The sequence below is a fragment of the Sturnira hondurensis genome, unplaced genomic scaffold (assembly GCF_014824575.4).
Source record: "Sturnira hondurensis isolate 20B ecotype Veracruz unplaced genomic scaffold, ASM1482457v3 Scaffold0002039, whole genome shotgun sequence".
Taxonomy (NCBI): Eukaryota; Metazoa; Chordata; class Mammalia; order Chiroptera; family Phyllostomidae; genus Sturnira; species Sturnira hondurensis.
Window position 1 is genome coordinate 3,356,601 of NW_028074670.1, and position 17,071 is coordinate 3,373,671.

A 17,071-nucleotide genomic window follows, 5' to 3' on the forward strand; every position below is an offset into this window, starting at 1 on the left:
ATCATAAAGCAAGAATTAGTCAAGTATAAATACAGTGTGGGGAAGGAAGGGAACACCCTCTTATTTCAGGCACTGGCTCGGGCAATGCTTTCTGACCCACAGAGTGCCCATCTGTTACCGGTAGCTTTTTATCAAGCAGTATTTCTCCCATACCACACTTCCTACCCCAGTACTTTCTTATCTTGTAGGTCAGTTAACTCAACCTGAGAACAACTTCGTACCCAGTTCTCTCATGCACAAACCTCCCGCCTCGAGTATTGCACTAGTCATTTTGTGCAGTGCCAAGCTCAGTAAGTTACCGATTGCTCCACCAGCCCCCGGACTCTGGAGGAGACAGCTCCTAACACTACTTTCTGGCCATCCGTGTGGGATTCTGGAAGAGATATATGTGTTCCCGTGTGAAGTCCAGGCACTCCTCCAAGACTTTGGGAGAGACTAATGACACCCTCATTGCTGGTGGCCCTCTTGGTTTTGACCCTAGAGATCTTTTCCATTCTCTTTTCATTTTGGTCTCCCTAATAGCTCTTTAGAGCACTTTATCTCTCACTCATTTCTCTTCATTTTTGCTTTTGAGGCATATCTTTTAGCCTTTCAATCTATCCTTTGGATCCATCTATACCTTGGCTTAGGAAAATTCTCTTCTGTCACCAAATTGGTGCATCAAGCTGGGGCTAATCAGGTAATATTCACAGAATCATAACACATACATGATGTAAAAGAAACTTGAATATTAGGAAAGTAATTGACCACATTTAAAAATCCATATACAGTTTAACATAGAAATTATAGTCTGTGGCCTGAGGGTTTATCTACTATTCACAATTACTTTTTAATAGGAAAGATATTTTGTCTCTAATGTGTACTAATCTTTAAACAGATTAACATGAAAACACAGGGCACCAAAACCTATGGAATGCAGCGAACTAAACAGTCCCGGGAGGGAAGTTTGTAGTAATGGATACATGAGGCAGAGAGCACACTGTATCTGTTTCAGACTGTTCCAGTAGAGTGACCAGCACATGGGTGTCCAAACATTAAATATTGACAGTCACATTGTTGAAAGTGCTTGTGCATCATTGACATTGCTATGCACATGCTTTAAAAACACATGTAGAATTGCTATTACCTTAAAATTTTTCTGATAAGATTTGTATTGAAATGCACGTTTCTGAAGATCATCTAGAACTAACTGCAGATCATTCAATGTGGACTTTATTCTGTCTTGGTCAGCATTAATATCCAAAATCTGTGGGTCCTGTAAAATGAAGATAGTTTTTGATGAGTCACTCCTGCTTTGTGATGTGGACCATGACTTTACATTAATTAACGCACATTTTCAAAAAACATTTTCCTGTTCTCTGATTTTCATAAAATATGTTAAAATGATTGCTTTTCCTCCATTTTACAGCAGTGTGCAAATGCTGTGAGGAGTGCAGAAATGCACAAAGAAGTGCCACGGGGATGAAAATGTTTTTAAATAGTACCTAATAGATTTTCCCTCATCTGTTTTCATTTCCTCCACTTCTTCAACAAACACAATTTCAGGTAAGGATAATTGAGTGCAATGGGGAGAAGAAGGAAGAGACTATAACACAAGGAATATTCCCATTTTGTAACAAACAAAATAGAAAGCCTTTGCATTCTGAGAGGGAGGGAGAGAAAAAAAATAAAGAATAAATAATCAGACATATTTTCTGGCTGACCTGTGGGGCTGAAACCCTACCCAGTGAATGGGAATAGGAAAGTTTAGGATTGAAGTAGAAACACCTAAGTAGGTTTGGGAGAATCTGAGAAAATTGGAAGAATCTGAGAACTATTCTNACATGGGTGTCCAAACATTAAATATTGACAGTCACATTGTTGAAAGTGCTTGTGCATCATTGACATTGCTATGCACATGCTTTAAAAACACATGTAGAATTGCTATTACCTTAAAATTTTTCTGATAAGATTTGTATTGAAATGCACGTTTCTGAAGATCATCTAGAACTAATTGCAGATCATTCAATGTGGACTTTATTCTGTCTTGGTCAGCATTAATATCCAAAATCTGTGGATCCTGTAAAATGAAGATAGTTTTTGATGAGTCACTCCTGCTTTGTGATGTGGACCATGACTTTAAATTAATTAACGCACATTTTCAAAAAACATTTTCCTGTTCTCTGATTTTCATAAAATATGTTAAAATGATTGCTTTTCCTCCATTTTACAGCAGTGTGCAAATGCTGTGAGGAGTGCAGAAATGCACAAAGAAGTGCCACGGGGATGAAAATGTTTTTAAATAGTACCTAATAGATTTTCCCTCATCTGTTTTCATTTCCTCCACTTCTTCAACAAACATGATTTCAGATAAGGATAATTGAGTGCAATGGGGAGAAGAAGGAAGAGACTATAACACAAGGAATATTCCCATTTTGTAACAAACAAAATAGAAAGCCTTTGCATTCTGAGAGGGAGGGAGAGAAAAAAAAAGGAATAAATAATCAGACATATTTTCCGGCTGACCTGTGGGGCTGAAACCCTACCCAGTGAATGGGAATGGGAAAGTTTAGGATTGAAGTAGAAACACCTAAGTAGGTTTGGGAGAATCTGAGAAAATTGGAAGAATCTGAGAACTATTCTAGCCACAGCTTGGGGAAGCCATTCATTCCATCTCTGATACAGCATGGCCCTGCATTCAAAATGGCAACAGGCTCCTGGCTAGAAAAAGCTAAGTGAAGCATACAGATGGAAGGGCTTGTGTTGACTCTCTGGTGCCTCATGGAGTGGTATGTAGGCAGTCATGAACTTCTCACGGGCCTTGATTCTGGCAGTGAGAACTGCTGAAAGAACTAGTGGACCAGAGGAAGTCTGAAATAAGGATGCAAAAGTCACAGATTGAGGCTGTAGACTGGTGGAAATGATGAGTGCAGCAGAGGGGGCTAGTATGATACCTCAAGGACCAGGAAGGACTCTCAGCTAACAGCTGCCTGGGACAACCAGGCCCCGCCAAACTGCCCGGGAAGCCCCATGGTCCAGAGGGCAGCACAGGACTTGGATGTCCCTCCCCTCCATATCCACTGGAAGGAAATGCAGATTTCCCCTTATGGAGCAAGAGGTGGGAGGGGATGGGAGCAAGAAATGCTTGGTAGGAAGTTCAGATTTTGAACTAAAATCTATCCCAAAGAGACCAAATTAAAATAAAATAGATATTTCAAATTGAAATAAATTGAGTTATTATCAAATGTTACATTTAGTTTTTTTCTCCAATTTTCTTCATTAACAGGAGTGGTGGTCATGAGAGCAAGATGATACCATTTATGGAAATGGTGAAGTTGCACTTCTTTGCTCCAGTGATAACGAGTTAATTCTAAACCCTCTAGAAGAAGCACTTGCTGGAGAGAACCTCTGCTATCATTTTTGTTTGTACATTAGGCTTTTTTAAATGCATGATTACACATAAAGCCTTTCCTGTCACTTTTGCTCTCTCTAGCAATCTTTCTATATACATGTGTATTGTTTCCAAACAGACTAACCATTCACACTTTTTATTGTCTGCTCCGTATGGGAAACAGAATGTAGTAAGGAGCTAAGAGCAGACTATTAATCGCTGGGAGCAGACTGCCTAAGCTTAAATCCTGGTTCCTCCATTTATTATTTGTGTGACCCTAGGCAGGTTACTTAACCTCCTTGTGTCTTTGTTCCTTCTCTATAAAATGTGAACAGTAAAACCTTATAGGTGTTCTGAAGATTAAGTGAGTTAAGACATGCAAATATACCTAAAAATGTTCCTAGAAGCATTATTTACTATTGTTGAGAACTGTAAGCAATCCAATGCCCATCAAGTGTGGAATGAATAGTTAAATTGTGGTATATGATGAAATACTACATAGCAATGAATGTGGATAGTCAGTTGCATCCATACATAGCAACATGGATGAAACAAAATGAGGGCACACAACATAAAGGGCACACTGTTGTATGATTCTATTTTTGAATTCTTTTTTAAAACAATTTTTAAATTAGTTTTAGAGAGGGAAAGGGAGGGAGAAAGAGAGAGAGAAACATCAATGTGTGGTTGCCTCTGGTGTGCTCCCCACAGGGCACTTGGCCACACAACCCAGCATGTGCCCTGACTGGGTATTGAACCAGTGACCCTTTGGTTCTCAGGCCAGCACTCAATCTGCTGAGCCACATCAACCAGAGCTGTATGATTCTGTTTAATTGAAGTTCATAAACAGGCGAAGCTATTTTATAGCATTAGAATTCAGGTAGTAGATGGCTTTGGAGAAGAAGAAAGGGTTAGTGATAACAAGGGACACTGGGAACGAGTAATGTTATAGTTCCTGACATGAGCCATGGATACATGGATGCGTTCACTTTCTGATAACTCATCGAATTGTGTGGATATTAGTCATGTACAGTTTTCTCTATGTGAAAATACAAAAATACTTTAGTACATTATACATACTAAGTAAACAACAAATAGCAGCTACTTTTTTGTTCCCATGTCAATACATATAAATGTATATTGTGATCTTTAATTCTGTATTGTATTCCTTTGAGTAGATGTACCCTAACACATTTTATTAATACTTTGTTGATGAACATTGACTATTTCCCAATTATTCTGATTTGATTATAACTTTATATGATTTTACACTCTGTGAAAAGTTTTAGTCAATTGAATAAAATAATGGATCATTACAAAATCAGATTTTCATGTATATGCTTCAGTTGAGAATCACCCAGATTTCTATTTTAAATTATTAAAAAATTCCCCTTGATATTTAGTAAAATTAGTGCAAGTTAACCAAATATTCTTCACCATCATTATTACTTTAAACTCTGCCTCTTTCTAAATAGAAATTTTCTAATATGTGGCTAAAAAAACACCCCACTGTGACAATAGCTATAAAATATGCTAACAAGTTGTAAAAACATTTACTTGAGAATGGATAAATCCACGCCAGGAGAAATAAAATTAACTATTACATATATACTTTACTAACAATAGTTTGGAATTCATTCAGTAATGTGAAGAGAGTTCAGAAACACTTTTGATTTTAAATAGAAGCTCAAAGACCTTGTTAATTGGACAGAATAAAGCCATATAAAACAAAAGTTAAACCAGAGTAAAATGAAATACGCTCCCTAAATGGTTCAATTAAACTGTGGTAGTCAAGCTGAACATGCTATTTTAAAAAATTTGTCCTTAACCTACCTGTGCTTGCAGCTTTACTTCATTCACTTCATTGGTCAGGTCTTCAAGATCTTTACCCAACTGCACACAAAATTGCTTAAGGCTTGCTTCTCTGTCACCTACGGATTTATCGATAGCGTTCCGAACAGCGACGACGGATGGCTTCATAGTAGCAAAAACAGCAAAGTCTTCAGGCGGCGTGGGAACCTGATACTGTTCAATGAGCTTGTACATTTGGATCACCACATTTCCTTCATCTTCAAGGCTTTCAATCTAAATAGAAACACTTGTGGCTTGTTAAATACATCCAAGTCCTGTTATTCTCTTTAGGTTTTGTCTAATGTTTTCCATCTCCATAAGGGAAGCTGCTTCCTCAACACACCACCTAGCAATGCAGAAACAGCCCAGCGGAGATGGGACACAGTCTGAGTTTTCTGTACGGCTCATCGACTGTCCTGTTCTGGAACCGCAGAGTGAGAGCAGTCTAACCTCTGCAATGTGATCCTACCTTCCTGTCATAGTTCATACAACAGGATGGGGGTACCTGGAAGGGAGAGCTTTTCTTTCTGACTCAGTGGTGAGCTAGACCTGCAACATGAAACTTGGGAGTTGCCGGTGGCCGTATTTGCTGCCATGGGATAAAGAAGAAGGAGCACCCTATTTGCAGAAGGAGATAAGCAGACCCCCAGAGAAATGCAGAGAGGTGAGGGAGAGAGAGACAACTACCTAGGTTTCCTGCAGCTTTCTCACTCCTGCCTGTGCTAAGGTCCTCAGCCTGCTTACATTCTGGATGCATGTGGAGGGTGAGGGTGGTGCGTCCATGAAATGTCCTCGAGTCCTTAAATAAGGACCCCTGCTTTGGCCTAAGTTAGCTCAACTGGGTTTTGGTTATTTGTGTATAGAGGCTTAATGACGAAAAATAATAATAAGTGCTTGGCACCTTTAGACTCTTGGGATGATGTATGAGTAAGCCTGAGGGAAAACCACAATCATCCGCTATTTGAGGAAGTGCTATTTCTTGAAATGAGAGACAAAATTGTTACTTTTATTGGCATATGAAACAGCCTCGACTAATTCTGTGAACAGTGTATAGCACTATTCAGTTGTTAATGACATTTCACTCAATTTATTTTAAAAATATTTAAATCTATCTTCAATTTTCAGAAAATAATTTCTCCCTCTTTCAAATGCCAAGTGATGTGAATTGAAAGTTTGTGAAAAAACTTACTCATGAAATTAATGCTAGATTGCCTGCCATAGGGAAGGAAGAGCCCGAGAGAAGGAAATCGTGTTTCTAGAGAGAAAAAAAATATGGGAGGCAAAGGACTGTGTGTGTGTGTGTGTGTGTGTGTGTGTGTGTAGAGAGGTGGGGGGAGGGAGGGAGGTAGGGAGAGAGAGAGGACCCCATCATTGCATCACTTGAGTCCCCACATCTACTGTTGTCTCCCCACCTCAGCCCTGTAAGGATGTTTTCCATTTCTAAAGTAAGGTTCCTGACTATCATGCAGATACAGTTTAAGGGCTGAGACTTTCATTGTGACTGACATTTAGATCACAATTCCACTACCATTTATCACATAAGAATTGCAGTGAACTGACTGAGAGCGTCAGCTTTGCAGTCTGAGAACCAAATGTGGTTCCAGGTCTGCCGTATACAAGTTCTTTGATCCAGGACAATATAACCCATCTCAGTCCTTGTTTCCTCGTCTGCAGAGTAAAGATTATCTATACATCTTGAGTTTTTGTGAGAATTTAAAATGTAACACATGTACAAGTGTGGTACAATGCCTGACTAGCAGTACGAGACTCGTCATTGTTAGCCGTCATCATTGCTGTGATGTGGGACGTCCACTCACTTTGCGTGAAAGTGTTTCTGACATTTTCACAGCTGTGCCTTGACCATCAATCCCTCGGGTTTTTAATGTGTCTTCATTATCTACCACAAGATCTGCAATATTGAGTTATATGAATCAGCTCACCCTTTCCTGAATTTCATCAAGAAATATTAAGCTGTTAACATATTCTATGGTGGTGGTTGGAACAAATTCAAGCTTATACTCTGCATCTTGTGCCTCAGAGATGATGGCGTCCACTTTTTTCTTGCTTTGGCAAGGAAGCATATAATTTAGCACCTAGGAAAGAAAGAGAAAATTAATCCTAACTTCTTGAATATATTGTCATTTTATTATACATTTTAGATAAATCCTAACTGAACATCTGTTTAATCAGCAAGTATTGGATGCAGCATTGTATATAAAGGGACTTTTTTTTTTTCACATGAAATCCCTGCTAGTTAAATGAACCAGCGGGAAGATCAGGTTGTGAAGATCATTCCCAGAACAACTAGATTGCACAGCTTATTAAAAAGTTTGCCAAAATTCCCCGATGTCTTGTCAGCACCCTTTCTATTACTTTGCCCTGTGCAGTGGACAGTGTGGTGTCCTCCCCAGCATCAGCTCTACTCCTTTCATGGTGGGTGGTAGCTGTGTACTTTGGGGGAAGTGGATCGATTTCTCCTTCAGAAACAAAGGTGTAGGGCCCTGGCTGGTGTAGCTCAGTGGATTGAGCACAGGCCTGTGAACCAGAGAATCACGGTTCAATTCTCAGTCAGGGCACATGCCTGGGTTGCAGGACGGTTCCCTGCAGGCCAACTCCCAGCAGGGGACACACAAAAGACAACCATACATTGATGTTTCTTTCCCTCTTCCCTTCCCCTCTAAAGGTATAAATAAATAAAATTAAAAAAAAAGAAATAAAGGCGTAGTCTGGTTGATCACCAGGCAAATATGAGGCTGGCTTCCTTTGGCCGGTGTGATTGGATAAGGGAGGACATCTGACCTTAGCTGATACAGTGAGAAAGAGGTCCAGTACTACTGTTCAAGGCTGAGAGAAATGTGTGCTCAGAATCCCAATCTCTCTTTCTTTTTCTCTCTGTACATAAACAAGGAAATAGTTAGCTTGTGGAGTTTTCCCCAGCCATTTCAGAAATGTAAGGGAATACTAGCCTTATGGGGAAGCTGGCACATCAGGAGGCTCAGTGAAGAGAGTGGAGAAAATGGGTAACTAGAGTAAACTAGAACAAACTGAGTAACTAGAACAAACCTCCCGATGCCCATTCACCCCGATTTTTAGATGCACAGCCTACAAATTTATCGATTGCTTAAGCCAGTTTCAGGTCAGTTTCTTTGGCTTCGTATATAGTTGTGTTCAAACTGTTGAAATTGAATCAGTTTTGCTCCAATTATATATTTTGTCTAACAGATGAAGAAGTGAAGCTTTGGAAGAAAGCCCAATGCCATACAACTAATTACAACGACAGAACTAGCGCTCAGGTCTGCAGTCTTCTATACAGAGTTCAGAAGTTTTCTGTAAGGGCCACACAGTAGACATTTTAGGTTTGCGGGACATACAGTCTCTGTCACAACCACTCAACTTTGTCCTTGTAGTGAGGAAGCAACCACAGGCTAAAGTACACGTATGCAAATTGACCTGGCTCTGTTCGAATAAACCGTTTGTCCAGAACAGGTGGTAGACTGGCTTGACCTTGTGAACTTCAGCTTGCAAATTACCAAAGTGTAGTCAGATCTTTAGGGACAGTTTCAGACCAGGAAATGCTCTCCAAAACTTGATCTGAGAGTCCAAAAATGAGGTGGTGTTCCCACTATACCACTAAAGAGCCTTGAAACACTCCAACAAAGGAAAAAGGAGGGAGAGTAAGAGGCTAGCCTGAGGCTGGCAGGCTCCTCCCTTTCCTCATCCGAACGCTAACTGTGCTTGGAACAGAAAGGAGAATATGGAACTTGTTTTAAAACTGAGAATGCCCAGTAGACTTACTATTAATTTTAAGTATTTGCAACACTAGAAAATAAAGGTAGTTTATTTGCAGCAGAAAAGTCATAAAACAATTGTAGAGCCCATAGTGAAAACTTTCCCCAGTTCATAGTTACCTCCAAGCATCTCAAGGGTGATGGAATTAGTTTTTCTTTCAGCATCTTAGTGTCAATGAGCAGCAGTCCTACGATTCGGGTGGGTCTCAGAGCTATAGCGTCCTTGTGCTGCCTGTGATATTTTTCCAGTTGTTCACTAAAGAACTGAACACCTGCATAAGATAATTCATATAAAGGATAAAATACATTACATTAGATTTTGAAGGATTATTATGAAATATGTTAATTATTACATTGATAAATTTATAGATATATTTATAATATTATATGTCTGGTACCTCGTAAATTTTAAAGTGTTAATTCATGGTTCCTTATATTTTATTCTTGTAGTAAAAGCTAATATATAATAATGAAATGGGTTTTTAAATAAAATTAAATATGTAAAAATGGACTAGATTCTAGTCCATTCTAGACTCAGACTGGTTTGAAATTGGGCTTAATCTAAGATTTTTCCTAAATGGTACCACAAAGGAAAGTGTTTTGAGGATATTAACAACAGAAGTTTGAGACACAAGAGATCAGGCATAGCTTAGTTATCTCCATTCCTCTTCCCATCACCTCTCTGCCAACCCCGCTCCATGTCATGGTCAAGGCCTTGTCAGTCTGCACCTGCCACGCACTGCACCTGCATTTTGAGACTCTCCTACCTCCATTGTCTCCCTTCTCCAATCTGCCTGAAAGCAGTGGAAGCCTGAATATTCTTGAATACACTTTCATCGTGCTACTGGTCAAAACCAGCTCTTTCTAATACACATGCGGTACTAAACTACTCTGCTTGTCTTTCAAAATCCTGTACCCCCTCAAATTTAGCTAACTTTATTTCTAATTACTTCCTCCATGTGGGTCGGATGGATCTCCTCAGTGCCTTCTGCAACTCTCCACCATCACAGGGAGAAAGTGTTGCTTCCCACCTTAATGCATGCCATCTCCTCTCCTGAACAAGGGGGAAGTTTGACATAATACAAAGAACACACCAAGCAGAGTGCTTGAAGACCTAGGATCGGTCTTTAATCCACATGTGGCTTTGGGTTAGTCACTCAATTTTTCTGAGTTTCAGCTTCTTCATAATAGAAAATAGGACAGTTACCTACCCTCCTCACTTCAGAAGGTTTTGATACATGGTTTTTTAGAACTGATAAAATAAGGCTATCCAATAATCTGAGAAGTCCTCTGATAAGGAAACCTGTATAATGTTGCATAGCCTAGTATTTTCCAAATTTATCTGAACACAGAGTCTTTTAACATGGTATCACATAATTATACTTTCTAATAGTGCTCCAAGGAATACCAGCTTGGAAAACACTGATTTGGTTCAATACTCTCATTTTATACATAAATAAATTTAGACCAACAAGGTTATTGATCTGATAACCATGTTTCTCTTTGGCCTTACTGACATAGCCAAAGAGAAGCAAAAGAACAAGCTGATAAAGGAGAAGTAAAATTTATTTTCTATCTCTTTTTGATAGGCAATATGCATAATAGTTAAGCACACAAGCTTTCAAGTCAGAGAAAAGTGTTTCTAAACCACTTAATAGCTGCATAATTTTGCAGTTTCCCTATCTCTATGTAGCTCTGTTACTTTATTTGTAAAATGAGAATAGTGATAACTCATAGAAGTGTAAAGATTAGATGCGATACCGGAGAGTCACTTAGCACAGTATCTGTCAGGTTATAGTGCTCAGCAAGTATGGAAATTATTGGTAAACACTGACTTTTATGGGCATTTAGTGGTAAGAAGTAGCTGATTATGTCAGGAAGCCAGAACCTGTCCCCTGATCACCTTCTGGGACAGGTCAGGGGACACTCTGTCTCAAAGGTCAGTTACACAGACATTTATTAATTATCTATAATATGTTCAAGGAATATTATAGTTTTGAGAGACTATTACAGTAGGTAAGGCATGGTAGCCAAGGGGCAAAGCTACCTTCTGTTAACCTCTAGCAAACAACTGGGTTTAGGGGTTTAGCAAGTGCCAGAGAACTACAAAAGCGTTTAGGAGCCCAGGCCAATGTGCTCTGAAGGCCCAGCCAACAGACAGTTAACACCTGTGAGACTCTGGTTCCAGGATTGGGGCAGGACTGACAAACCAAGGTGGGCTAGGGTAAGGGAAACCGGGAAGTCTGGTGATCTCATCCTGATGGAAGCCCGATGAGGGATTAGTTACCCACTATGAGGAATGTGGTAGCAGGAGACTAGGAGGCCTTGGGTGCAAGGCTGTGAGTACAAGATCTAAGTGACTAGAATGGGTTATTTGGGTCAGGCCCTTTTTGTGCTACAGTACCAGGCTCTGTACCTTGCTGCCACCATGGTGCCATACTATAGCATGCAAGGCATCATGTCTCTCAGTTCATTTCAGTTCCACACACGTTAAGTCTCAGGGACTTAATGGCTGAATACAATGTTTGCTCTTAGGCTGGAATCTGGGTCAAAGCAGCTACAAACTGCTTTATTTGAGGGATTCTGAATATGGACTAGATGTTGATATTAAAACATTGTTATTTTTAAGGTATGATACTATTTTGGCTTTTCTATAGGAAAAGCTTATTAGAGATGCATATTGAAGTACTTAATTTACTGATGGAATGTCTAATTTACTTAAGCACAATAAAAATAATGGGTTGAAAGAAAATCATACAAATTTATAAAAAATTAGTGCTGGTTCATAAGGCAAATATGAAAGTAATCATTTTTCTCTATAAAAATAAGGGAATAAGAACAGTTCATGAAAAAGGAATATGAGTGATATGCTTTACATTTTAAAATAGCAATAAATAATATGAATTTAATTATCATAATCATCTAGGAACTTCCTTGCCTGAAATTTCACTTGGGTGTTGCAAGTTATTTTTGTTTTGTAAAAGATATTAAGTCTAGTCCTGGCCTGGTGGCTCACTTTGTTGGAGCGTTGTCCAGAACACAAAAAAAGTTGCTGGTTCTATTCCTGGTGAGGGCACATATAGGGGACATCTGATTGATGTTTCTCTCTCACAACGATGTTTCTCTCTCTCTGCCCCCTCCTTCTTCACCCTCCTCTCTTCATTTCATTTCTTTTTTAAAAGATTTTATTTAATTATTTTTAGAGAGAGGGGAAGGGAGGGAGAGAGAAACATCAATGTGTGGTTGCCTCTTGAGTGCCCCCTACTGGGGACCTGGCCCATAACCCAGGCATTTGCCCTGACATAGGAATCCAACTGTCAACCCTTTGGTTCACAGGCCTGCACTCAATCCATTGAGCTACACCAGCCAGTGCTCATTTCTTTCTAAAATCAATAAACATTGTCTTCTGGTGAGGATTTAAAATTTTTCTTTTTAAAATATAAGTCTAATAAAATCATTTCCCCTTGGGTCTAAATTTATGACTAAGAATTGTTAATTCATACCCACCAGCTTGTAATATGATAGGAGAAATAAATAGTAACTTGAGTTCCTGAGATAGAAAAACACTCACATAAATATTATTTTAGAGGGAACTTCCGGCCAAGAAAGAGGCGTAGGTAGAAACACTGTGCCTCCTCGCACAACTAAGTTTTAGTAACAAAAACGCAGCCAAAACACAGAAAATTGAACTGTACAGAAATCTGACAACAACGAACCATTCAGCCAGACAGGTAAGAGAAGCAGAGTCAGCAGCAGAGCGGGGTTGGGCAGGAAAGATTGTTCAGTCTGACCCACCCAGGAGCATAGGCTGCGGCGGTTGGCAGATCCCAGGCGCAGGGTGGCAACGGGTGGACCCAGTGAGGGCACAGGGCGGCTGGCTGACTGCGGTCACACATTTGCACGCAGATAAACCAAGTGAAGGAGCAAACAGTGAGACAGACTGCTCAGGCTAGGGCCCCAGCAAAGAGAATTAAAGCCTAAAAGCACCAATTGGAAAAACTTTTGGGGTCGAGGTGCTGGGAGAGGCTCCCAGGCTTGCAGAGAGTTCATTGGAGAGACCCACAGGGTCCTGGAGAATACTCAAGCCCACATACCTGGGAACTTGCACCAGGAGGGCCCAAATTGCTTGTGGGAAGCCGTAGAAGGGACAGAGATCTGAGAGAGAGTGGAGTGAAGCGCCATTTTCTGCCCTCTCTGACCCTGCCCCCACATACAGCATCACAACCCAGTGACAGGGTCGCCCCACCCTGGTGAACACCTAGGGTTCTGCCCCTCGTACATAACAGGTGTGAACACACCAAACATTATGACTCAAGAACAGCTCAAAGCCCCAGAGCCTATAATTCTAAGTGACCAAGAAATAACCAGCCTTTCAGATGCACAGTTCAAAACACTGGTGATCAGGATGCTCACAGAATTGGTTGATTTTAGTCACAAATTAGAGGAACATATGAAGGCTAAACTAATTGAAATGAAGGGAAATGCACAGGAAACCAATAGTGATGGAAAGGAAACTGGGACTCAAATCAAGGAAGTGGANTTAATCCCCCTGGTAAAAGCTGAATTAGAAATTAGAGCCAAGAGCAACTATTTATTTTTCGTTTGGTCAGATAAGTAGAGTAGCTTGATGTTGCTTGGGTCTCTAACAAGACGAAGCAGAAAAGCCTGCTGAGGCAGTAAATTGTCATCACCCAGCTAAAATGCAGCTGCCCTGAGACCAGAGGGATCACAGTCCTTTCTGACCTTAAGGAAAGAAGGGGCTGGAAAGAAGTATTCCAAGTCATGAAATCCAAAGACCTACATCCAAAATTGCTCTATCCAGCAAAGCTTTCATTTAGAATGGAAGGACAGATAAAGTGCTTCTCAGATAAGGTCAAGTTCAAGGAGTTCATCATCACCAAGCTCTTATTCTATGAAATGTTAAAGGGACTTATCTAAGAAAAAGAAGATAAAAATATGAACAGTGAAAGGACAGCAAACTCATAGTTATTAACAACCACACCTAAAACAAAAGCAAGCTAAGAGGACAGCTAGATCAGGAGCAGAAACATAGAAATGGAGATCACAAGGAGGGTTAGCAACAGGGGAGTGGGAGGAGGAGAAGAGGGGATAAAGTACAGAGAATAAGTAGCATAGGCGGTGGGTAGAAAATAGACAGCGGGGAGGGCAAGAATACTATGGGAAATACAGAATCTAAAGAACTTGTGACACACAGACATAAACTAAAGGGGGGGATGGTGGGGGAGGAATGTGCAGGGTGGAGGGGAATGAAGGGGGGGAATAGGACAACTGTAATGGCATAATAAAATATATTTAAAAAACCATTATTTTAGAGGTAAACATTCCTTTCAACTCCTTCCCATATTCAGGCTATATAGGGTTAGTACTGATAAAGTCATTAGGAGAAATTGCTTCTCATAATATTCTGAAATAAAACATTAACACTGAATAAAGCTAAAGAAAAGAGTAATTCTACAGAAATAACTTAGAAATGAATAAACTCTTGCTTTGTCAGGCAAACTCTTTTGGGATACCATTTCTGTCACCATTCATCACCAAACAAACCTAGAAGACTATAAATCTTGATGTCCTTCTCAAAAATAATTAACAAGAAAAGTTAGAAAAGTTACCAGGTTCCTGAAGTTTAAGAGCTTGTAAATCAAGACTTTCATTTTCCCTGAAGAATAGCTGGAACTTTTCAAATGTAGCTGCATACAATTGGGCAGCTTCAAATGCTGCTCTTATGGTTTCCTAGATGTTATAAATAGACAAATAAAATTATATTTTTCCTGAGTAGAATTCAATTCAATATGACCAAACAAACACAAACAAATTCTCTGTGTCTGACAACATGCTCTGGTCTGGGGATACATAAGTGAGGGAAGACACTATCCTTGATGTCAAGAAACAGTTAATATGGTCTTTTACAAGGTTAAAATTGAAAAGAACTTCACATCTGACTTCCGAAGAACCGTTTCTTATGATTGAAAAAAAAACTTGTAATTTTTTTTATCTTCATGGTGAACTTTTATATCACTAATAATCATATGGCAAAAGATAATGTCTATTTTCCAAATTGCAAATTTTATGTCTTAGTTGAAATGTTTTTGAGAAAAGGCAGAAGTGTTTAGCATTATCTATGGAATGAACTGCTTAATCTTACTATCGGTGGCAAGTCTCCTACTCCAAAATGTCTTTCATAATTTGCTTTAATGAAACACTTTCTTCACCCTCTCTTAAACTTGACTACAACCACCCCTTCCCCACAACAGTTTTTCAAATCAAAACAATAATTCCCAATCATTTCAGTCCCTTATTACCTGTGTCAATGCGTATCACCATAGTTCAATGCCTATGAAAGGCAATTAGGATGTGTTTGTTAACCTTGGTCCATGACTCCCTGGCTGCATTCCATAGCCTTCCCTTATTTTTCCTACCAAGGTTTTTTGCAAATTACTGCAATTTGTTTCAGGGAAAACCAGAGATAATCAATGGAATTGCTCTTTCCCAACACCCCTGTGCTAGTCATGCTCTATGGAGAGTGGCCAGTCAAAGAAAGTTCAATTACATAAAATAGCACACACCCTCTATAGTTACATTTAGTTATTTGTTCACTTATTTTCTTTTAATAGGCTCTTATCTATTCCTCCAGACTCCACTACTTATTTCTTTACATTAGAAATTGAGAGGAAGAAACTATGTGAAACTTACATCTCCTTTGAGCTGACTGAATAGTGTCTCCGAAAGGGATCATACAGGTGACAGAAACACCATGGGAGGCCCATAAATGAAAAGCTACACCAACATGGTCAAAATATGACTTGAAACCTTTTTATTTTTAAATAATTTCTCGCTCAAATAGGACAAAGAATTCCATATATCTGTCACCAAAATTTCCTAAATTTTAACAACTTATCATATTTGCTTTATTATTCTCTCTATATGTATATTGTTTTACTATGAAACATTTGTGAGAGATTGTTACACTTAAATATTTCAGGGTATATTTACTAAACACATGGATATTTTCTTATATAACCATAGCACAATAATCTAAACCAGGAAATTAACATTAACATGAATACTATTAATCTAATTATAGACCTTATACAAACTTTGCCTTTTGTTCCAAAAATGTCTTTCATAGAAAATTTTTTCTTCTGGTTCACTATCCTATCCAGAATCATGTATATCATCCTGTTATAGCTCTCTGGTTTTCTTTAACATGAAACAATCAATTCCTCAATTGTTTGCATTTAATTTTTGAAAAATATATCTCACTTGTGTGTTTTATGCTTTTTGATGTTTAGATTTGGTTTCAAATTTTGGCAATCACGCCACAAAAGTGATGTGTGTTCTCCGTGTGTCATGTAAGAAGGCACATAACATCAATTCACGTCTGTCAGTCTTCATCCCTAGCAACAGCACACTTGCTATTTCCCCCCTTGAAATCAATAAGTATCTTATGCAGAGACAATATCCTGTTTCCCATCACACTTTTGCATATTCATTTTAGTATGGATTGAAGATGCTTGCCTATTTTTATGATGGCTTTTGTGGTGTTTCTACTTAATGTTCCATTTATGTTTTCTTATCTTTAGTCTATATTCAGTATTTTTCCTACTATTCCTCTATAACTTCCTCAGTTTCCATTTGAGTTTATTCTCCCTTGGGCACCATGTAATTTAGCCTTCATTTCCAAGCTAGTTCTATCTATCCCCACATTCCTATTTTTAATTTGAATTTTGGATTAAATGCAATTCTATACATACTCAAATGTTTGAGGATATTTATATGCAGGTTCTATAAAAAAGATTTTATTTACTTATTTTTAGAGAGAGGGGAAGGGAGGAAGAAAGAGAGAAAAAACATAGATGGGAGGGGAAACCTTGATCAGTTGCCTCTCACATGCTCCCCACCTTGGGGCCAAACCTGCAACCCAAGCATGTGCCCTGACTGAGAATCAAACCAGTGACCTTTCACTTTGCAAGATGATGTCCAACCAACTGAGCCACGCTGATCAGGGCAATTTATATGTAGCTTTTCTTTCATAATTTTTAGG

The 17,071-nt window shown here is 39.1% G+C and overlaps 1 protein-coding gene across 1 annotated transcript in view; it reads right to left on the minus strand.

Annotated features, from left to right (window-relative positions):
* The window catches only part of DNAH6 (dynein axonemal heavy chain 6), a 261,664-nt gene that overhangs the window by 193,328 nt on the left and 51,265 nt on the right, over positions 1–17,071 (minus strand). The window contains exons 12-16 of the mRNA XM_037039592.1: positions 14,640–14,760; positions 9,130–9,281; positions 7,162–7,314; positions 5,204–5,455; positions 1,931–2,059 (exon numbers count right to left, since the gene is read on the minus strand). Of these exons, the coding sequence (XP_036895487.1) occupies positions 1,931–2,059; positions 5,204–5,455; positions 7,162–7,314; positions 9,130–9,281; positions 14,640–14,760 (807 nt within the window). The remainder of the gene's footprint in view (positions 1–1,930; positions 2,060–5,203; positions 5,456–7,161; positions 7,315–9,129; positions 9,282–14,639; positions 14,761–17,071) is intronic.